Here is a 22428-nt window from a genome sequence, read left to right on the forward strand (position 1 = left end):
TTAGCATCCAGACAAAGGAAGTGGGGAAGTGCTGCAGCGTGTGGCTGAAATCTCCTGCCGACAGCCCAGCGCCCTGGCTCTCCAGCCTCGGGTGGCACAGGCTGACACAAATGCACTGGAATTCCTTGCCCTGGTTTTCCTTGTCCCTGTTTACGGTACCTACTCTGTCTTTGCAGTTTTCCTCATACAGAATTTGGAAATTTTTTTTCTGTGTTATTCAGGAAATATATATTTGAAGTTGCTGTGATATAATTCTAGCATTTTATACCTGTAATAATGTAATTCAGGTGCTACAAAGTGAGGGGATTTCTGGTTGTTTTCTGAAGAGGGGAAAGGGCATATATCTGCTGTGAAATAAGTACTGAGTACTCAGGTACAACCACCCTCAAACCTAAGAAAATAAGCAGGGGAAAGCATTCTTATAGAAAGCTACAAAATAAGCCATTATCTTTATTAGTAGTTTGTCATCAATGTGGTCAGTGAATCACAGTTCAAATGTAAAAAAAAAAAAAAAAATGGAGCAAAAGCTCTTGCAATGCTAATGAGAAACATCAAGGAAATTGAATTGTACTTGCCATATCTTTGTTGTTCTTAAAATAATAATAATAATAATAATAATAATAATAATAATCATCTAAAAGAAATATGTAAGGCTTTTGGAGCTCCATGAGGTCCTCTTGCCAAGAAACTATGAGCACCTGCTAGCCCTGATGCCCATCTCTGTGTCACTTGAATAAAAGAACCTTGCTGCTGCTGCTGCTGCCCTGCAGTGCTGGGCTGCCTGCTCCCCTGCCTGCCTGCACCATCTGGGCCATGGCTGAAGTCAGTAGTTTGCACTCCAGTTCTGCTAGGGTGAAAATACAGTTTTGGAAACAGGAAGCTCTAACTCACCTGGAACACTATAAATCTGTCTTTGTTAGAGTACAGTTAAATCCTTCATGTCAAAATACTTTTCACTGTGAATGATTTTGGTAGTTATTTCATTCTAGCACAGAACCCACAGTAAAGGTTATCCATATTGTACCAATTTGCTTTATATTGCATCAAATCTCCAAAATGTCAACATATCGTATGTTTTGTAATGCATTGATTCTTGGACAATAACTCTTAATTTTTATTGTTTCTGAAAGGGTGCTGGTGCCAGAAGAAAAGGATGATTGATGGGAAAGAGACACCAGCCTACAGACACTCACCCTCTTCCTCTGGATACTGATTTATCAGTGTGTCCAGGCATCCCCTGCGAGCCCTGAACACGGAGGATCACTCAGGGTTATCGACAGTGTAGCTGAAGACTGCAGCTTCACAAATTATTATCTGCTCTTGGACATCTTTTACAAGAAGCCCTGACAGATAAGTTATAAGGCGAAGGACAAGCGCTGCATGGCTATGAAAGGCTGTCATCAGGGCCTGGGTGGCTTCTACCAAAGTCTTTAAGAAACATCCCATCCTAGTGCTTCACGTTTGAGTTGGAACCTATTTTATAAATATATAAATTAGATGTACTTATAATCTCTAGACTGCACATACGCCAGCACTGAGCATCATTACAAAGCTGACATAAAAGGATTTAGAAATGTATTTGTCAAGATTCCTGTCACTTCACACCCTCTGGGTTACTGTATCCTCTGTGATGCAGCACTACCCTTCTGTGTGGGGACACTATGACGTGTGTAAGACTCAGATTTACACCGAAGAAGGAAAAGTATGGGATTACATGGCCTGCCAGCCAGAAGCCAGAGACATGATCAAATATGTAAAAGTGACTCTGGATCCCCCCGACATAACATGTGGAGATCCTCCCGAGACTTTCTGTGCAATGGTAAGGCAAGCTTTTCATTTTGCATAATTAGTGGGGATATATTTGTGATATATGGCTTCAAAATAGAAGCCCTAGAGTGCACATGAAATTATCCAAGAAAACCTTCATCATATTCCAGATGTGAAAGGTTCTGCTGTACAAAACTCTAAGCAGTACATTAAGCTGAGCAATGAGATGTTCTACTTATGAGGACTTGACTTTATCTGAATTCAGTGTCTCTCTACAGCAACTTTTAATCTATGTAAAGAAACCAGCTTAAAACTCCTGTTGAGCTAACCCATCACTGGGATGGCCTTTGCCTGATCAAGAAAGATTTGAATGAACTGATTCCACTAGAATCAGTTTAAAGCATCATAGCATGGCATAATTAAGTATAATTTCCAAACAGTGAGACCAGTTAAACTCAAATTGCTAAAGCTTAAAAAATGGTGTTGGGAGTTGGGCTGTTGAAGTTTTCCCAGCTACCCAAGGAGCTGCAGCAGGTATGGACAGTGCAGCTAAAATCACCTCCAAGCTCTAGCAACTACTCACAGCTTTGTTCCTAGCTGAAACTCTAGGCATTCAAGCAAACTAAGAGAGACCAGAGCTCCCCATTTTACATGGTCCTAAAATAGACTGGATTTGGAAATGTTTGGCTTGGTAAGTAAATTCAGGTATAAGAATCCAACAGACACTATATATGTATATGCACACATATGTATGTATATCAATGTTTTACAGCTGTGCTGCTCCCAAGTGTTTGATAGATCACACTGTGAGAAGTTGTTTCAGTTAAAGGAGATCTTTAACTTGTAGACAGCTTCTTTGCCCTCACACCCACAGAGACTCTCTTTTCTTTGCAATTGGACATTTCTGTTAAATAGTGGTGGAAGATACAGAGTTCCTTGAAAAGAAGAGTATGGTGTACAACTTACATCTGTTAACCACACACTTACATCTGTTAACCACAGCACTGGAAACATGCTCCACATTACCTACGTTATTTAGGTTTGAAAGACCAATGAGTTCTGGTAAGTGAGGTTATCACAACTGAGAAAAGCCTACAAGATATTTATTTGTCTATGTACAAATCATCATTGCTGGGTGACAGCATCCCTGCAGGAAGGAAATTTGCTTTTAAATGCCTTGTGGCATCATTTTCCACCACTGCTGTTCTGTAAGGAGTTCAGATCCAACCACACATACATTTAAGGCATTATTTGCACGCATGCAGCTGCTTCCCACATACATTATGGTAATAGCCGCATGATAAATTGTGGAGCTACATGAATAAATTACATTCACTATGAACCTTTGACTGCACCACTTGCTCTCTGCCCACTAATCCATCTCTGCTGACATGTCTTTGACACTCTAAATCTCCAAGCAGCTTCAAGCAGCCACTGTTTAAAAACAAATGGAAATCATGTGCCCCACATAATATTGTCTTATTGGTTTTTCTCCTTAATCTTGAAATACACTTTTTTCCCTCTGACTAGTTATAGCTGTGATTTAGCACTCAATAATATTTAGTAACTCGTAAAGCAAAAAGTTGTTCTTTCAATGAGAAAACAAACAAACCTGCCCAGTAAAATTTGTTTCTTCCTTTTAGTGCAGATAAACATTGCAGCAGTTCCTATCTTAAGTAATACTGTAAGTTTCTGAAGGCCTTTGTTATCAGTGTGCGCTCTAGTTAGAACAAAAGTTTTAAACTAAAAACAACCAGGCAAACAAAAGACATTTTGATTAAATCTAAGTGTTAAAAATGGTGTTGGAACTCCCCTTGAAAACATTTGACCACACCAGGTCATCAGAGCTGTGATGTGGGAGGAAAGTTTGCTTGGGAGTGACCTGAGATTACAGCTGTAGCTCACTTGCAGCTTAAGCCTGTGAGATGCAGAAGGCCACCAGAATCCTCACATGAGAAGCAGAGAAAGGGGAAGAGCAAGAGAGCACACACAGAATGAGAGTGTGCATTCAGCTACACAAGTGTGGAGTGATTGACTCTTACATGATAAACTGTGGGATTTGTTTCCAGGATAGATGTAGATTGCACGTATACACTGTATTTAGATATGCATTGATAGTGGCTTGGCTTGCTTGAAACATTAGGAAAATTACAGAAATATTTAATGTTCCTAAGGTACTGCCCATGGCTCACAGCAGAACGTTCTCATCCCTAAAAATGCTCCATTGTCTGTCTGTACTTTAGCTACCTGTAGGAATTAGATACTTCCTTCAAATGAGGTTTTATATATTTTGTACGGCTGAGCCCTTGGCATTTTTGAGACCTTGAATTTTTGTGTTCACTTTTAGTTTTAGAAAATGAGTTAAGAAGATAGCACTGACATTCTTGGAGAAAGTGGGCAGCAGAAAAAAGTTCTTTCGTGTTAGGCATGTTCTTGTGCTAAAAAATCCCAAATTTGAAGTGACAAAGATGCAAAGGTTTCTTTTCAGCACAGTGAAGTGCCAAAATGGCTTATACAAATGCTTGGCTTTCTTCTTGTAAGTACTGGCTATGTGCCTGCCAAACCTGTACCACTGTTTTGTTATTGAAATCAGGTTGACACTGACTTGGAGAAGAACAGGGTCTTTTCAGCTGTTCTAATAATAAGCAAGGGTACCAAGCAGCCAAATCTGCTTCTGCAGGATGACAAGGAGGTTGAAGCAGCCTCCTCTTTCATTTGCGTGTCAGTTTCCTGATCACTTTACTAATTTTCTCTTCACCAAATGGACCAAGGTACTAGCTGTTGAGTCTCTGTCAGCCTTTGGTGTAATATAGATTAGATCCTTGAAACAAGCCAGACTGAGAATTTCATTCAAGTCCTGCTGAGAGATTATGGTAGAATCTAAGGCAGTCTGTGAGAGCAGCTGATAATAACCTGCAGTAACACACAACGCAGCCGTGCATTGCAATGTGTGCAAGCATACAATACAGAAGAGATGGGTGGTTAAATTGGCCCCCTACTTATTTCTGCATATTCCCCATGGCATTAGATGTTCTTATGAGTCTGTGATGAATTTGTACTTTCCTTGTTTAGTTGACAGACCGAATAACAGGGCTTTGCATATGTAAATTTGTTGCAAAATATAACAGCCCTAGCTGGCAGCTAAAGCCAGCATTTGGCAGCTCACCACTTGCAGGTAGCTTTGTGGTATCCCCCCAGAACAGCATATGTAGGTATTATGGGGAGCATACAACAGAAAAACTATCCCACCGTTGCTTTTAGGCATCTGTTCCGAGAATAACATTATCGTTTCTGGTGACATTCAGTATTGACAGCTCATGAGATTATTCTGAAACCTCAAACCCCTGGAGTCCTACAATTATGATTATATGAGATTCTCAGGTTTCATTTAAAACATCATGTCTATTTCCTTAGTCCTTCTGGTTGCAGGGAAAAGTTTGAAAATGAAACCAAGGAGCTCAAAAAGCAGAAGCCAAATAAATAATCTTCCAAATTATTGTTTGTTAAAAATCTCCTCAGATTTAAAGTCATTCAGGTTTTCTACAGCTTGGAAAGGATTTTTGCTCAAGAGGAGAGATGCATAAAAGAAACTTATGAACAAATAAGTGGCTAAGAGCAGTTGAACACTTAAAATTTCTAGATGTGGAGTTGTGTGTATCTGTAAGAAGGATGTGACAGCATCCTTCCAGCATAAGTAGGGCTCCTCCTGCCTACAGGATAACCAGCACTGTGGGGAAGGGGTCACTGGTCACCTGGCTTCCCTGTCCATTTTAAAGCAGTCTCTAGTGTCTCAGAGTGAGCCACATAAGCTGGCAGAAGGTGCATGATTGCTTTCTGTGGTATTCCTTCAAGGAAATTTGGACATATTTTGTCAGGCACAGACTTGGACTGAACATTCACAGTGTTTGAGCCAGCGTGACCCCTTTGTGCAGATATGTAATTTATGAACTTTGAGCATTTGGCATTGCTGAGAGTGTGTCTGGCACTGTGTGCTTGTGCATAGTTGGTCTGGGAGGAGAGAGAGGAGAGGAGAGAGGAAAAGAGAAAGAGGCTATTCACATTTTCAGGTTTGAGCTGCAGGTTTCACTGTGCAGAGACACTAAGCAAATACTGAAGTACCTGGTGGTGCTAGTTCTTGTGGCCTGCAGCATTTCAGTGCGAAACAAATCTTCTTGAAATCCCTGGGAGTAACTAACAGTCGGTGAAATCTGCTTCCCTCTTTGTAAAAACAATTCCACAATACTCTGTCCAGTCATAAAGAGAAACAAATCTGACTTCCTGTGATTGTCACCATCTTTTGCTCTACCAGAATAATGTGTAGGTGGCTTCTGGCTTTCTTTCTAAAACATGTGCCAGCTATATCCCTGGTACAGGCTCAGGAACCTCATGATGCTGCTCACAGCTCAGAGATCCTGTTGCCCCAGTCCCACCTGCCCTGCACAGGGACTGGCCCCTCTGCTAAATTCCAGCCTTTAGCATGGGGTTTGTATTCAAACCTGAGCCGTGATTACTGTGCAAATTCATCATGGATTTGTCCAGGAGACTCCTAGTGGCTGTTGCTGTAATTTGCAAACTAGAGAGACGGGTTTGTGTTACCGACCTGTGTTTACAGCTCAAATGGCAACATTAAAACATAATTTTCTGTTTGTGTTTAGACCTAGATATCATAATACATCCAAACAACTAAAAATTGATGAAATTATCTTCAATTATAGTTGCCTGCAGCTAATTTCTTTTGTAGGTTAAATAGAAGCTTGAAAAGGAGCCTGCAGATGGGAGTCCTGTGCATTTCTACAATTTATAGAGCAGAAATGCTGATGACAGTAGAATTTGAGCCCTTGAGTGCTACTCCGTATTTCATAGCCAATCAAAACTAAATTAAGAAACAAAGATTATTAAAAAGTATTCTGCACATGTAATTCTGCCATAATATTATGAGGTGGACATTAAATTTTTTTCCCTTTGAGACTTTCAGCATCATTAATATAGCATTCCTTTAATTACAAGTAGGCTCATATTCCTTAAAAAGGGGGAAATACTATGTAGCATAGATAGTGATACCAATATTATGTTTACTGAAATAATTAAATGAACAGATACTTTTCTGAGTAATGGGTAAATCACAATGTGAAACAAAAATTATTTTTGAAAGCATTTTGGCATTCATAGATACTTTCTCAAATTAGATATTTTAAAACAGTGTTGTGCAATACCATTAGAAGATGCTGTTAAGAAAAAAGCTTTTTTCTTTTATGGGCTAAATTTGAATAAAAATAAAGGATCCTAAATTCTATCTGTATAATCTTCCTAGATAGCATGGGGTAGAATGGGAACACAAAGTTAAAGATTAAACTATTGCTACTGTCTTGTTTAAAGTGGATTTTCATAGTTGTATATTTTTAAAGTATGTACAGCTCAAAGTTACTGCAGACTTCATTTACATCTGCATTCATCTAATTTGAACTCTTTGGGCATGTTTAATTATTACAGCTGTTGCTTTGTCACTGTAGAGACCTTACCCTTCAGAGAGCGGGGTTTTTGTTTTGGTGCCTCCTCTTAAGTCACTAAACATTTCATTGCATTGCATTTCTAATATGAGCCCTGAGAGCCTCAGCCCCTGCCCGCTGGCCTGTCCCCAGCAGGGCAGGACAGCTCAGCCCCACTGCTGGGGCTGCTCCCATCCAGCTCCACTGAGCCCCTCGCGCAGCCCCTCGGCAGCCAGCGGGGCAGGAGGGACACCAGGGACACAGGCTGGCCCTGTCCGTCCCCCAGGGACACCAGGGGCACGGACTGTCACCAAGGGACACCAGGGACACAGGCTGGCCCTGTCCATCCGCCAGGGACACGAGGGGCACGGACTGTCCCTGCTGTCCCCCAGGGACACCAGGGGCACGGACTGTCACCAAGGGACACGAGGGACACAGACTGGCCCTGTCCGTCCCCCAGGGGCACCAGGGGCACGGACTGTCACCAAGGGACACGAGGGACACAGACTGGCCCTGTCCGTCCCCCAGGGGCACAAGGGGCACGGACTGTCCCTGCTGTCCCCCAGCTCCCCCACACTGGGCAGCGCCACCCGCCAGCCTACCTGTGCCTCTGGCAGCACCTGCTGTACACTCTGCAAAGGCTCCTTGGTCCTCATGGGAAGGGATGCCTTGGTTTCCTACAAGATTGAAAAAGATGGATATACTTAATGACAGCAGGAATAAAAAAAATTAGTTTGGTAAAATGTCTGTTTTCTTCCAACTGGAAGCCATCTAAAAATTAGTAATTGTTCATAAATTAAAATTGAGAATTGGTAGTAAAACAGATTTGCATTTTATTCATTATCACACATCAAGATGCTCCAGTAAATCTTTAACAACACTCTGTCCAGTTCCTTTTTTTTTTTCCTCCTCAGTTACACTTTACTGGAATGTTTTCAAGCCTGAAACAAAACAAAAGCACACCCACAAAGTACTTCTGTTGTTAAAAATATTTAAGGGTAAAACAGGGATCCTAAATAAAATAAACGGTTTCTGCATATTTTCAGTTGCAGTTTTAAAACACGTGTCACTAGTATGTGTAGAAGAGCATCCTTTTAAAGAGATTTATAATTTGTAAATACACTTTATAAGAGCAGCTGTTAAGCATTTTATAGTATTGCCTTTATTCCATTTACTACTTGCTCTTCCAGTTTGGTTTGTTTTTCTCCTGAAGTTAGCTGGGAATAGTAGACATTTTTAGACCGTTATTTAAATAACAATTGATCTTAAAAAGCAGGGAGCTGTGCCGGGGGAGATTGTGGCTCTCTGGATGAGGCTCTTTAAAATGCTGAGCTGGTGCCTCCACCCACTGCTCCCTCCTCCCTGGCCCCCCCAAAGCTCCGAGGTGGGTATGTGGAGGGAGATACCCAAGTACTCTGTGGGAACTTGGAGTTTTGGCTTTGTTTGAGTATGGAACCAGCAACACCAATTTTATAAAGAAATAAATATCTTCCACTATAAAATAAATTCCCAGACATCCATGTTGAATGTGAACGGCTTGCTGCCAATGCAGTCAGACCAGAAACATCCCCTCAGCAGCACCTTTAGCAAAGTAATATAATACTGCTTTATAAATAAAATATTTACTAGATCTATCATAATTTGAACTGCTGCTGGTGAGGCAGAGGTGATCTAAATCCTGTGGCTCACTGCAGGGAGACTCCTGACCAGATTTGCTGGGGTGCAGTACAGCAGCACATCCCAGCTGGTGCTCCTTGGCCAGGGCTGGACAGCACATCCCTCCTGCGCCGACGGGAGGAAGAGCTGGGTGACCCCACTTCTTCTCTGCTAGAAAGCCTGAACTTAGAATTTTTTCCAGGATGGCAAATCCTCCTTTCAGCAGAGTGACCTTTGCCTCGTAACCTGCCGGTGTCAGGCAGGCTGCGGGAGGAGCGGAGCTGCAGCATCGCCCCCTCAGTTTGCTTTCACACAGTTTGGTCAGGGGCACGATGCCCTCAGTCCCAAGGGAGTCTGCAGCATCAGGCTTTCCAGGATGAGGACACTGTACAAGGAGACTTATATTTCTTCCCACTGTGGTAGACAAGTCTCAGAATGTGAATTTTGGATTTACTTGGCAGAACTGAGCAGAGATAGTTTTATGCTGCTTAGGTTTGTCCAAATTATCTGGATAAACATATTTTTTCTATCTTCATTTAGTACCTGAATGTCTCTGAACCCCCCGGAGTTTCGTGTCTTTCTCTTGCAGAGCTTGTACTTTGTAAAAGCTAAGAATCACTAGAAACCAAATGCAAGTTCCTGAGGCACTTCCATATATTAAAATTTCCATTTGTAAGCATCTTGTTGAAACAAAGCCAAGTGAACTCAGCTGAGAATTCTACAAACCTAGGACAAGCAGGACAACCATTCTGGTTAGTGGGCTTCCCAGAGTCCTTTGAGAAGGACGAAATCAGTAAGTTGACTCTCAAGTAATGATTTTAACATTTAGACGTTTATGTTACTTCTAAAGCATCCAGTCCTAATGCAACCCAAATCACCTTCATTCATTCAAGAAAAAATAAATGTACAAACTGAGATGATAATCTGCACTTCCGTCCCTTCTCCTTTATGCCTGGAAGCAGAGGGGGAGAAATACAGACAGGCATTAGCAATTCCTCTTGACAAAGTATGGAAATTACCCATCTCATTACATGAGGATGAAAACATGTCATTTATTTTTACCTACCGAGTTTAGAAAGGGCTGAATCTGTGGAAGCTGGTCAATTTTAGCATGAGTACCACTGCCACTTTTCTTTTTTTAATACTCATACTGCTTTGCCAAAACTGCCATTTTCAATACATAAAATGACATACCTATTTAAGAGTAGCTAAAACCGGATGAGAGATCTGTTAATCCAAATATTTCTTGACTTGTTTCAAGACCTATGAGTACTGGCTGAATATGAAAATAAAAAATAATCCCAGATACTATTAAGACCATCAAGTGATGAGATGCAGATCCCTGTGTACACTGGAAAACTCAAAAAATAGGTAGCTCTGTACCCGATTTACTTGTAGAAACAATTACTGTTGTAGACATTTAAGGTATGGAAATTTGTGTTTTCACAGGTCACTTGTGGTGACATCATCTTGATCTACAAGTACAAATATAGCTAAGGACACAAAAATCCTTGGCATTGAGCTGACTTGGCAACGTGCATAAGTGATTTCATGTAGCTTTGATGTTTGATGCGTTGTATTTTCTGGAAAATGGTTTTATTTCTTATCTTTTAGTTCTTTAGGCAGATTGTTTATATGGAATTTAGGAATAAAAAAAAGGGGTGGAAAGAAAAGTATGCAAATGAATTTTAATTATATTTACTACAAGCAAGAACTTGTACTATATCAGGGATATTTTATGTCAGGCTTCAGCCCAGAGAGAATTTTTATAGCTACGTATTTGTAAAACCTCTAAAAGAAGACACCATTGTGATGAAAGGAGCATTTTCTTACATGTACGTGCTGTGTCTTTATAACATCTTGGTGCATTTTAGATTTTTATCTGTAAAACTGTCACGAGCCATATTTTAACTCACCAATTTGATTTTTACCAGCTACACCTGCTCATAAGACGTTTTCCTCCAGTGCAAACTAGAAACAGAGCTACTTGTGGGTGACATTAACAAGTGACTGGGGGTGGGGAGATGGTAAAAAATGAATAAAAAGGAATAGCAAACAGCTACACAAAAGCCCTCATCCTCTAAAATCTGCAACGTGCGTAGCTGTAGGGGAAAAAAAGTACAGAATGCAGTTTTCTAACTGCTAAAACAACTTTTTCTACACGTGCTATTTAACTTCTCTATTTTTAACACCAGCTTGAAGACTGACAGGCCTCTTGGCTTCCTTGACCATATGGATCTGCCAAGTAGTATGAATACTGTAGGGATAGCCTGCAGAAATATCCTAGCAAGGTGTCTCACTTCACAAGGGTTGATTCAGACATCCAGACACATTAAGTAATGGTTTTAAGGGGTTCAAGCATTGTAGCTTCCCTCACTAAATTAGTGGGGTAAATTTTTGCCAGTATGTTTGCAGCTGAAAACCCTGTTTTCCTGAAAAAGACGTGGGATAAGCCTTTGAAAATAAAATTTTAAGAACATAGAAGCTTTTTGTCATCTGAAGCAGTGGCTTTGATTTTTTTAAAAAGATACACTTCAATAACTAAAAGGAAATTAGAAGTGACTCATCATGTATATTTCATGCCTAAGAGCTACTGTTTGACTTTACATCAACAGGGCTTAAAATATGATCTTCCATTGAAATTAATGTGTCCTGTGTTAGGCAACAGAAGGACTCCTACTGACAGCAATGGATGGTGACAAAATGCAGCTTCCTTAGTGAGCATTATCCTCTGCACTGTACCAGTTTGAAACTCTCAACGAGAAACCATAAAACCATCTTAAGTTAACTGTATGCCTTTATATTCTAATATTTTTCTTGTCAGAAACAATTTCACTGAAGTTCACCTATGTACAGCAGTTTCAGTTTTAAAATCTTCTTTACTCATGTTACTGGTACTGGGATTTGGATTAGTTCAGCCATTGTGAGCTTCAGTGCAAGGCTCTTTGTCCCTAGTGACAAAACAAGTTTTGGAGACTGGGGCATTATTCATCTTTTCTTGGTTTTGGGGCATACAAGAATACACTGAAAGCATCTAGCTGGAAATAGCTGGGCAGCTAGGACACATATATAGAGTACTTAACAGGGTTTGCATATTAAAATGTTCTGTTTTAGCTTTATGCATCTCATAGATTATTTGTAAATAATTGAAAAGGACAGAAGACTATTATTGACTAATCTTTCCATAGTTCTCCATAACTGCACCATCATTGCTTGTAGCACTCAAACATTAGCCAGGCCTCATCAATCATGAACTTCAAGTTTTATAAGTTTAAAAACAGGTCTCAGAAAACACTACAACAGTTGTCCTTCCTTTGTTAGACAAGGTGAGGGTTTCAGCAGAACATTTTGTCAGATTTTAAGTCTTGACAAAAAGTCTGCCATTTTTTCAGTGTTAAGCAGTGGACTGATGTCTGAAGTGCCACATGGGGTCGGTGTGAGTTTTTTTTAAGCCATACAGACAATTGTTTTCCCTCTTCTACAATCTTCAAGTCCTCAGCTGGTGTAGAGTGTACACACATTTAATGGGATGGCGTGGCAGACAGTTCTCCGTGTCTGCCATTTGTGCAGTCCATGTGGCCCTCCAGGGTGCCAGCCCCTCTCTCTCCGTCTTGAAAATGGTGGAGAAAAAGACTGAAGAGAGACAACGGAGAGTTGTTCCAAAGAACAGAGGAGCCTGCCTGCCTTCCTTCTGGTTGCACCCCTGTCTTGTCACACCTTTAATGTTCTGCATCTTGAGAAGCCACCAGGGCTGATGGGCTTGTTCTTACATACAGTTCTGATATCCTATTTGGATAATACTCTTTTTGGAAATGGTACAGATCACACAGACCTAATCTGTGGACTTTAGATGGGTACAGGCAAAATGTTTTCTAGAGGTTTTCTAAGTTTAAAGAGTTCAGCAGTAGGATGGGAGTAGATTGTGCAGAAATGCTGATTGGTTGATGAGGACCTGCTCACCATGCTGCTTTTCCCAGGTGCTCACTCTCTAGGACAGTAAATACATTGCAGGAGCTCAGAAAAAGCAGGCATAGCCCTTTTACAAGGCAGTGTTTGACTCTCCCAATCAATAACAAGCTGGCTAAGAATTTGAAGTAAATCTTGTTCTGGTGATTGCATCATGTCAAGGGCATCGTACTACTAAGTGATGGGTTTGGAATAATAAAATTGTACATAAGATCAGAAACAAAAATCAAAAATCAGGGCACCACTGAGTTTTACTGTAGGAACAGGGGCTTTTTTCAGTTCACATCCTCAAGGTCATTACGCCTCCACTAATGCAACCATCAACATCCTCCACCTGTCAGGCCAGTTCTCATAACATCAAAAGAAAATTTACAGGAGCTGACCAAGAAGAAAAATGTTCTTCACAAATTACTACAGGGATGAATGGCACCTCTGCCTATGATGACCTGTTTAACACTTTCTTGATGACACCACTGTACATGAGCTTCTCTCAACTCCTGTCATGTAAGCCACAGTTGATTTTTTTTGTCTTTCAGCCAGCCAACCACCAAGGCCACAGAAAGCAGATGTAAGGGCTATGCTGAGCAAACCTTTGCTGTCACTGCTTTTTCTCTTAGTAATTATTTTCTTGATAATTATGAGCTGTATAAAGCTGGGAAAAATCCTGTATCACTGGAAAAGCAGAACAAGTTTACTTTTACAGTGATGAAATAAATCATAAATTGGAAACACTTTGTAATTCAAAATTACCCCTCCTAACCAAGGATCAGGTGCCCAGCATTTTGCTGGAACATGTGTCAACATTGGCAGTGCAGCTCTAGCAAAGGGCAGCTGCTGAAGAAGAGGACAATAAACCTCCTCATCAGAGCTAGTAGGGAACCTGTGAGGGAATGCTGGTCTTGGTGGCACACCCTGCCCTGTATCCAACACACACCAGAGTGTTCCAGGGGTACTGCAGCCCCACCGAAGCAAGCCATGCAGGCAGCACACAGCGATGTTGCATGTTGGAAGGTGGTACCAGAGACCCCTCCCGTTTCTGTGCGGAACTTGAAGGCTTCTTGGATAGTTTGTTCCCAGTAGAAATCAGCTTTCTGCCACATAAGAAATGCATGAGATTCTAACAGTATTGTCACTGAGACTTTGTTAGAAGACATTATCAGGCCCATAAACACCCCAGACAGAGGAGCTTGCAATTGAGCCTGCAATACCACTGTACCTGCCAACACAAAAACTTACTTCAAGGCTGCACATTGGACATCTTCACATGCCAGGTGATGGGGTTCAGTTATTATTGGCTTTAATTACTTACAGTTTTCTGACCTAGATTTCTTAATGCTTGATACAAAAGAAGCAGTACAAAATAGTAAGCACAACAAAATACAGGCAGACTATAGAGCTAATTTACAGAACTTTAAGCTAATGAGAAATGAGAGTCCATTCCTACAATATCTTTGTCTCAGTGCCTTATTCTGCAGTCAGTGAAATTCACAGGCATTGAGAAGCCATAGAAAAGAGCTATTTTCTGATTTGGTTTGGGTTTTTGGTAGAATGTTTTTAGCTTTTCCAAGTTTGATGAGTTGGGTTTCAGCTATTTTTTTAATATAATTTTCTTTGCTAATTGTATGTGCAAGGGTCACAGAACTAAGGTTGTAAAAAAAAAAAATCTAATTTTAACTTGCAGTTGATTTATGAAATGATACTGAGTTCCTTGAGTTTGGGAAAATAACATATACCACTAATAATCTCTGGGAACTGATTTAACACTGTATTCTATTGCAGTGCTAGGAAGAAGCCAAGGACTTGTAACAATCTGTCATTTGCAGTGACATTTTTATTACTCTTTCAGAAAGGCTGTGCTTTAATTGTCTCCTTGCTTCAAATCAACTTCTTAGTTTGCTTTAACAGTATTTTTTTCACTGTAGCTACCATTGCCCTTGCTATAAGAAACCTAAACTCTCTGTATATTTCTGGCATGGTAACTGCCAACAGGAACAGGAGCAGAGAACCTACCCGTGTCCTTCTCATTTAAGAGAGTGAAAATGCTACTGACTGCAAGTCGCATTTTCATGGAGTTCACACCAAATTGCTTGTAGACCTACATCCCAGGCAATTCCCCCTTGATTCACTAGGATTGACCTGAGAGAAAATCCATGAAAATACTATACCATTTTTTCCCAGTATTGTGGAGTTTGCAACAAGCTGCCCAGTGGAGAAATAGCTTTGCTTTCAAGTATTATAAAGAAACTGCAAGCTCTTAATTTAGTAGCAATGTCGCTAGTGCTTTAGCATCTTCTGCAGTGTGCCTCCAACTGATGAACTGAAGCACAACTATAAATAACGATGATGTCTTTGTCAGCTTGTGAGAAAAAAGGGTTGGATTTTGGTTTTGTTTTTTGGTTTGGTTTATTTTTCACATTTCCTGGAAGTGCATGTAGTAAGATATCTCTAATCTCTTCTTTTGCTTAATACATAGATTTATCTCTTTGATGGGTTACTGAATCAAACCACCAATCTGTTGCCTGCTGGTTCATGGCTCAGTGACCCATGGGAGCACTGCCCTAATATTTTGTTGTATACAATGGGTACCCCAAAGTTCAGTGATTGCATCAAGTTCTCAGCTTTACAGTTCAGAACTTTGAGGTGCACTTCCCTTTCCAAGTGAGAGGCAATTTCCCTCCACCGCAGACTGGACTTCACAGAACCTGGCCAAACTTCATTCTCAGACCTCTGGTTTCTGTGCATTCCCTATCCTTCACCATTCTGTATTTGATAACTAAGAAGTTGTCCAGGGAACAAATGGCTTTGTTCATTTCGTTGTACCACCCCTGTATTTTAAGAGAGTACCAGTCAGAAAAGCATAAATCTCCAGATTGAGGACTCAGTGCAATGATGAAGATGAGGGACTTGATGCCAGCTGTGACGGCATAGCTGGTGTGCATGCTAAGAGGTTTTAATGAAGCAGATGAAATCCATCCTGGATTCTGAATCACATACACATTCAGGCAAAATATGATTAGGAAAAAGAAAAAAGAGTCAATTTTCAGGGCTTGCATGCATTCGGGTTTGTTTGCTTGAGTATATTTTTGGAGGGTAATGTTAGATGCTAAGGGAAAGTTACAGCAAGGCTTGTGACTAATGGATAAGATGCAGTATGCTCTGTGATGCTATGAGAAAAATGCTGATGCAGTTAACTGATACCAGAGAGATAAAATAACACCAGCATTAAAAAAAAAAAAAGCCTAACTGAAATATTTTGTCAAATTTTTGAGATCCCACCTTGGTATCATTTTAGAGGATGTTTCTAATTAGTAGCCACAGAAATAATTGCTGATTAAATTGTCATACAACTCGATTAATGAGGTGAAGGAAAAATAGCAACATTTTCATTTTAATGAGATGTCTGCTCTCTCTTCCTCTCTACTATGCATCTTAATGTACCTTGCTGTCTGCACTGACTTGGGGCTCCAAGGCTTTGTCATTTCTTGGCAATTCTGTTCTCTAATTTCTTCTGACACATGGTGCTTAAATCCACACGAAATGTGAGGTGAGGCAGAGAGGATTCCTGCAGACTGCCATGCCATAAGAGGAACACTCATTTGCATTATTCATTAGATAAACACACTGTTTTGCATCTCATTCTGGTCTCCTCCATTTCCAGGCAGGGGATGGAGACAATTCATGGAATTGCTGAATTTTTGAATGATATTAATAGTGTTCATTTGGGATTAAGTCTCCATTGTCTGCTGCCCTGTATTTCGTCCCACACTTACCTTAAATACCTACAGAAATTAGATCCTTTTGTTCTTTTTATAGTAAACTGTGCCTATTTACTGCATAGTAAAAGGTGCTAATTTGTTTATCGTTGCAATTTTGAAAGCATTTATCAAAGCCATAATTCAATGCTTGATCATTATTTGTGATTATTGCAATCTTTCTCCTTTTTTTCCTCTGAGGTTATAGTTCAAACGCAAAAGCTTGTAAATCAACTGCAGTGATCTGTCAGCATCTATGATTTTTTTCCATTCAGTATTCTTGAGCAGTAAGCTTTTAAGAACTATGTACCCTCTGTTAACTAGCATGTTAATGCAGTAAAGTTGAGAAATACTATAGCCCTAGATAACCATCAACATTGTCTCTCTTCTAAGCTTTATGAACCCATTTACATTATGCTTAGCATTAATATTTGATTCAGAAATCTATACTGTAAAAAGGATAGGATATCATGGTTCTGTCCTCAGGGTGTTGGGGGAGGAAGGTTAATTTTGCAGGATGGGGGTTAGTACTATTGAGCTCTTTCATCCTGTTATTAAACACAGGCTACTGTCTGGGGAAATTGGAAATTTTAAAGGACTTAAACCAGTATCATTATTTTATCAACACTTTTTGAGAAAACCTATATCATAAACACCTTCAACTGCTGCTGCAACCCTCAGGCATTCCCTGAACCATCATTTACCTCCAAGGACAGCAAATTGCAAAAACAAATAGTGGTTTATTAGCTCAGTGGGTTAGAGCACGGTGCAGACACCACCATGGTTCTGGGTTCAATCTCTGTATTGGCCGTTCACCTAAGAGCTGGACTCAATGATCCTAGTGGGTCCCTTCCAACTCAGAATATTTGTGGTTCTGTGACTTTCAAAGCCCTCCTTTACACCTGCTGCTGCACTGGGCTGTATATTGCCCAAAACTAAGGAAAGACATTGCCACCATTTTAAATAGCTTGGACCACAATTGAAACACAGATGTCAAAAGCAATTAAAAAGTGGGGCTCTGAAGGCTCACTTAGGCACGTGTTAAGGCTAATGATTGTACATTATTTTTGTTGAAATTGTTGCATGGCTCTCTGGCTGCTGCTGTAGCTCTCTCTGATATGCCATGCTAGACAAATTCAGTTCCTGAATTAGAAGGTGGGAAACACAATGGCCCTGAGGAGCAGTTAGTCAAGACACGTCATCTGAAAGCAGGGTTATGGCAGAAAATACAATTGAAATGGCATATGAAAATGAAACCAGTTTATATTAGGACTCTGCCTAATACACAGCTTAATTATAAGTGAATTTGCTACAGGTTAGTGACAGCTGAATCTAAACAAATCACCTAGCTAATGTGCTGACTGCACTAACCGCAGTTGTTGTCAGGGGTGGAAGATGCCATATGGCTCCTCTTCTCTACCCAGGTCAAAATATCATTAGGAAGAAGATTAACTACATCGACACAAATGAGGAATTAGCCAGTCTGGCTTTCCTACAGCCTGTGGGGTGTGTGCATGTCCCAGGGTCTGGCCATTCCCAGGCACAGTGAGGGGCCACCCAGATTTTTCCAGAATGTACTGAGTGGAGGAGTACCATGGTACTTGAGGACAAACAAAGGCAGCTGGTGCTAAGTTGCATTGCTCAGGCACAGCTTAGCTCTCCAAGACATGCCCAGATTATGTTTGGGCACTTGGTGAAAGGAAATAGAATGTAAGTGACACTGACTGCAAAGCAGGGCAGGGAAGGAGAGGGCTGAAGGACGCAGGAGCCGGTCCTGCACCAGGCGAGGTCGCGTTCAGCCACAGGGAGGGCTTTTCTGTGCAAATGAGGACAGAGTCAAAATCGCAGGCAGTGTATTTGGTGCAAGTCTCCTAAAGTTTGTACAGCCTTTTGATTTTGTGAACAGACAAAACTGTACGAAATCTTGCAGTGCCATGACCATGGTGTTACCCCTCACATTCCCTTTTAATTTCAGAATCTTGTCCATTTACAAGTATCAGCTAAAACCAGTCACTAAGAATAATGCAGAAGCTACTGCTCCTGCAAGAGCCACAGAGCTTGCTTGCACCACCACTTTGAAATTAACTTTTAGCATGTCTGTTCTAAACTGTGTGATGCTTTTCTAGGTTGCACCAGAAGTACAGTTTATGCTATATTAAATTGTTATTAACTATGAAATGTCATCCAAACTATAATGTTCTGCCAGTTCGAATTATATATTTTTGTTACGCTTCTTGCTTTGAAAAACACATATTTGAAATTTTTAAGCATGCCAAGTAGGCCAGATGCTGCCCTTCAGAAATAAAAATTGCCTTAACTGATTCTATGATGATTTGGGTTGTACAAGAGCCGTAAAATTTCTGGCAGACTTAAAATATCTTTCCCTGAACACTGGTCCCACTGTGCTGATCTTGCTGTCAGCAAGGGTTTGCAAATCCTCAGTTATGAAACACCTTGTCACCACTCACCCAGCAGCCTGCTCCTGCTTTGCTGTGAAGTTTGCTAAAGCACTTTGTCCAGATTTTGAACTATAGAATGTATTTTCTAACGATTTTTTTAGGAAAATGGTTGTAGGCAGTCTTCACCCTGAGATAAAACTCAGGGTAGCTGTTCTGAAGTGTATTGCAGAAAAGGTGGATAATTTATTATGAATAAGCTTTTAGATTATTCTAAACAATATTTACCCTTAAAAATGTCCTTGTCTAGTGCAAAGTGAGGAGAGCAGCTGTTCAAAATTTATTTTTATCATCACTCTTCAATGGATATTAGACCTCTTTCTCTTCTGGGGCTTGCCACAGTGTCCCTGGCGAATTTACTGCACAGCTCTGCCTCATTCATTACAAACCACCCATTTTATCTGCCACGGGCTTCTCTGCATTGCCAGAAGCATCTCTGACTCTAGAGCAAGCCTACTGAAGTCACTGTGGAAGCATGTAGACCCTGGTTTAGTTTTTCCATACTGCCTTCATTATGTTAAGTAGACCCAAAAAAACCCCTACTTTTGGTTGGTTTTAGGATGGAGCAAAAGTTTTCTACTGACACAGGAAAAATTCCTCCAGTGGCAGAGGATTGGCAAAATCAGCCCAATGCCATCTGCTCTTTGATCCTCCCCCTATTTCAAAAGCTTATTGAGGAGATGGACCATGCCAGCAGCTGGAGGACATGGAGCAGGCCTGAGAAAAACCCTTCCAGGCAGTCAGAATGCTGGGCCTTGTGTAACCAGCACAAGCTAGAGTACCCTACAGGATGCTCTAAATTATGCCTAGAGTTCTTCCAGGTCTTAGCAGGATGAAATGTTCTTTAGGATCACTCTTCTCCCTCTTCATTTGTGATGAGAATAAACTGGAAACCAAAATACATGAATTTGCTCCACACTATATGAAACAATTTCTACAGTACATTCATAAATTTAAAAACTAAATTTGTTTAAAATAAGCTTCAAGAATGACAACTGAAATAAAAATTTTGACACCTTTCAAATAGAATAGAATCATAGAATCACTGAGTTTGGAAAAGACCTCCAAGATAGTTGAGGCTGACCTATTACTGAACATCACCTTGTCAGCTAAACCACAGCCCTAAGTGCCACATCCAGTTGTTTATTGAAAACCTCAGGAATGGTGACTCCACCACCTCCCTGGGTAGCTCTTTCCAATGCTTAACTACCCTTTCAGAAATTCTTCCTCATGTCTGACCTGAGCCTCCCCTGGCACAGCCTGAAGCCATTTTCTCTTGTCCTGTTGCTGGTTGCCTGGGAGAGGGGCCAACCCCCACCTGGCTACAGCCCCCTTTCAGGTCATCTTAGAGGGCAGAATGTCTTCCCTGAGCCTCCTTTACTTCAGGCTAAACACCCCCATCTCCCCCTCATAGGACTTAGTCTCTAGACCTTTCACCAACTTTGTTGCCTTTCTCTGGACATGTTCCCAGCTCCTCAAAGTCTTTCTTGAAGTGAGAGGCACAGAACTGGACACAGACCTTAAGTGTTTCTTGGTACTACAAGAACATTAGTCATTTGGAGCACAGAAAACTTGACAGGCTGCAGCCCTTCTAATATGCCTCACTGATTACAGAGAGCTGATCCTCATTTGTTCATCCCTCACATGTGAAATTATGAGAGCTGCATCAAATTAAGTTCCAAGTATATTTTCAGTTTATGTTGAGAGATGCCACTATTTCAGCTAAAAGAAAAAAGGAATATTGCTTTCCTTCTAGCAGTTTGAACAACAGTGCAAGGAGCTTACATCTGTTACAAGAGGAAAACACTATCTTTATGCATTCTTGCAAAGCAGCCAGTGGCTAATGGACAGGAAGTCTTTCTGAAACTTTTGCAAATCTACATAATGTTCCTGAGGACTGGAATGTGCGTTCCAATCACAGATTTAACTGAGAGAAGAAAAGCGGGGGCATTTGTGCAGCCAGATAGCTCACTGTTGGCTGTGTATCTGAGAAGGATCAAAATCACAAGTCTTGCCAGCTAAGAATAGCATTATTTTAAGTTTAAAATACTCCCTTTATGATGTTTCCTTTCAGTTCATAGCACATAAATCAGTGCTGCTTCCTGCCCTTCACAGGAGACCTGAGTGTTTGTAGGTGTTATGCCGTGATAAATGTGGATATCTGTGAGTGCATGGAGTTGGTCCCTTCTCCAGAGCAATGACTCACTTGTAACCAGGGTGCCTGACAGAAATCCTATAGAGGCATGAATTAATCTAAGTTGCAATGACCAGAAATAAATGTGTACAGTGGTAGCTGATTATACTACAGTTTCTTACCACAAGCTGAAGCACAGAGTTGTAGGACTGCTCCTGAGAAATGCAGTCTCTGATGGACTTTCATTGCACTTAATATTTGTGTTGCAGAGCAAATGCATCATAGGGGTACTCTCTAAAACCTGGAGACCTGTGACTCAAATTACATTATTTATACCATGATCTTCCAGTTCATCTACGGTGCCTGTGCCCATCCATGTATTCGCAGTCATGTGCTGTGAACAGGAGCCAGCACCTGCACCTCAGCTCACACCAGTCAACTTCCCACAGCAGTGCACTGCTTCTGAATGCTGTAGTGTGCAAGCTCCTACTGAATACTGTGATTAAGGGTTCTCCCAGAGGAAAATTAATATAAGAAAATTATAGAAAACTTTATATTTCCTTAACTTATCTCGCTGTTCACTCCAGGTACCTTCAAAAGAATTAAGTATATAAATATATATATATTTAGTGCTTTAGAGGCTATACAGGAGATCACAGAGTATTAAAGTTCCTGCTTTCATATAGAATTGTTAAAAGTCAGTCACAGTGGTAGCTTTCAAGGAATAGCACTTATTTGCCATGCCAGCTAAATTTAGGATATTACTGCTATAACTCAGGCATTCCAGTTAGTTGTATTTCTTTTTTTTTTTAAGTCGATGGTGCTATTACAGCAACTTAATCTATTTGCATCTGTCATTTCTCAATATGTCTCCTTCAGCCAAGCAGTCCAGATTTTCTTTGTCTGAAAACCTTTCCAAGCTTCTTATCCTTTCTTTGTCACAAGGTAATCAGAGTTCTCTGAACGTCAAGTGGCATGAGAACAACAGCAGTAACAATGTCTAAAAAGTTGTGGGAGTCTGCAGGGGAAGTCAGGCAGAAAGTAATATCACACTCTGCATCAGCACTTAATGATGCATCATTTCCATAAACTTACTGAAGATGGGGGTTTAACTGGTTGATTCCCAAGTGAGCATTTTCTGTGTTGTCACTGTAAAAATATTTATACAAGTGTATTATTTAGGGTAACATGTATTTATGAGCCCTTCTTGT

General features: G+C 40.6%; 1 protein-coding gene across 1 annotated transcript in view; it reads left to right on the plus strand.

Moving 5' to 3' along the window:
• The first annotated feature begins 1565 nt into the window (after nucleotides 1-1565).
• NTNG1 (netrin G1) overlaps nucleotides 1566-22428 on the plus strand; it is a 140432-nt gene continuing 119569 nt past the window's right edge. The window contains exon 1 of the mRNA XM_041420701.1: nucleotides 1566-1819. Coding sequence (XP_041276635.1) covers nucleotides 1574-1819 — 246 coding nt within the window. The 5' untranslated portion in view covers nucleotides 1566-1573. The remainder of the gene's footprint in view (nucleotides 1820-22428) is intronic.

The sequence above is a fragment of the Onychostruthus taczanowskii genome, unplaced genomic scaffold, assembly GCF_017590055.1.
Source record: "Onychostruthus taczanowskii isolate IOZ18803 unplaced genomic scaffold, ASM1759005v1 scaffold65, whole genome shotgun sequence".
Classification (NCBI taxonomy): Eukaryota; Metazoa; Chordata; class Aves; order Passeriformes; family Passeridae; genus Onychostruthus; species Onychostruthus taczanowskii.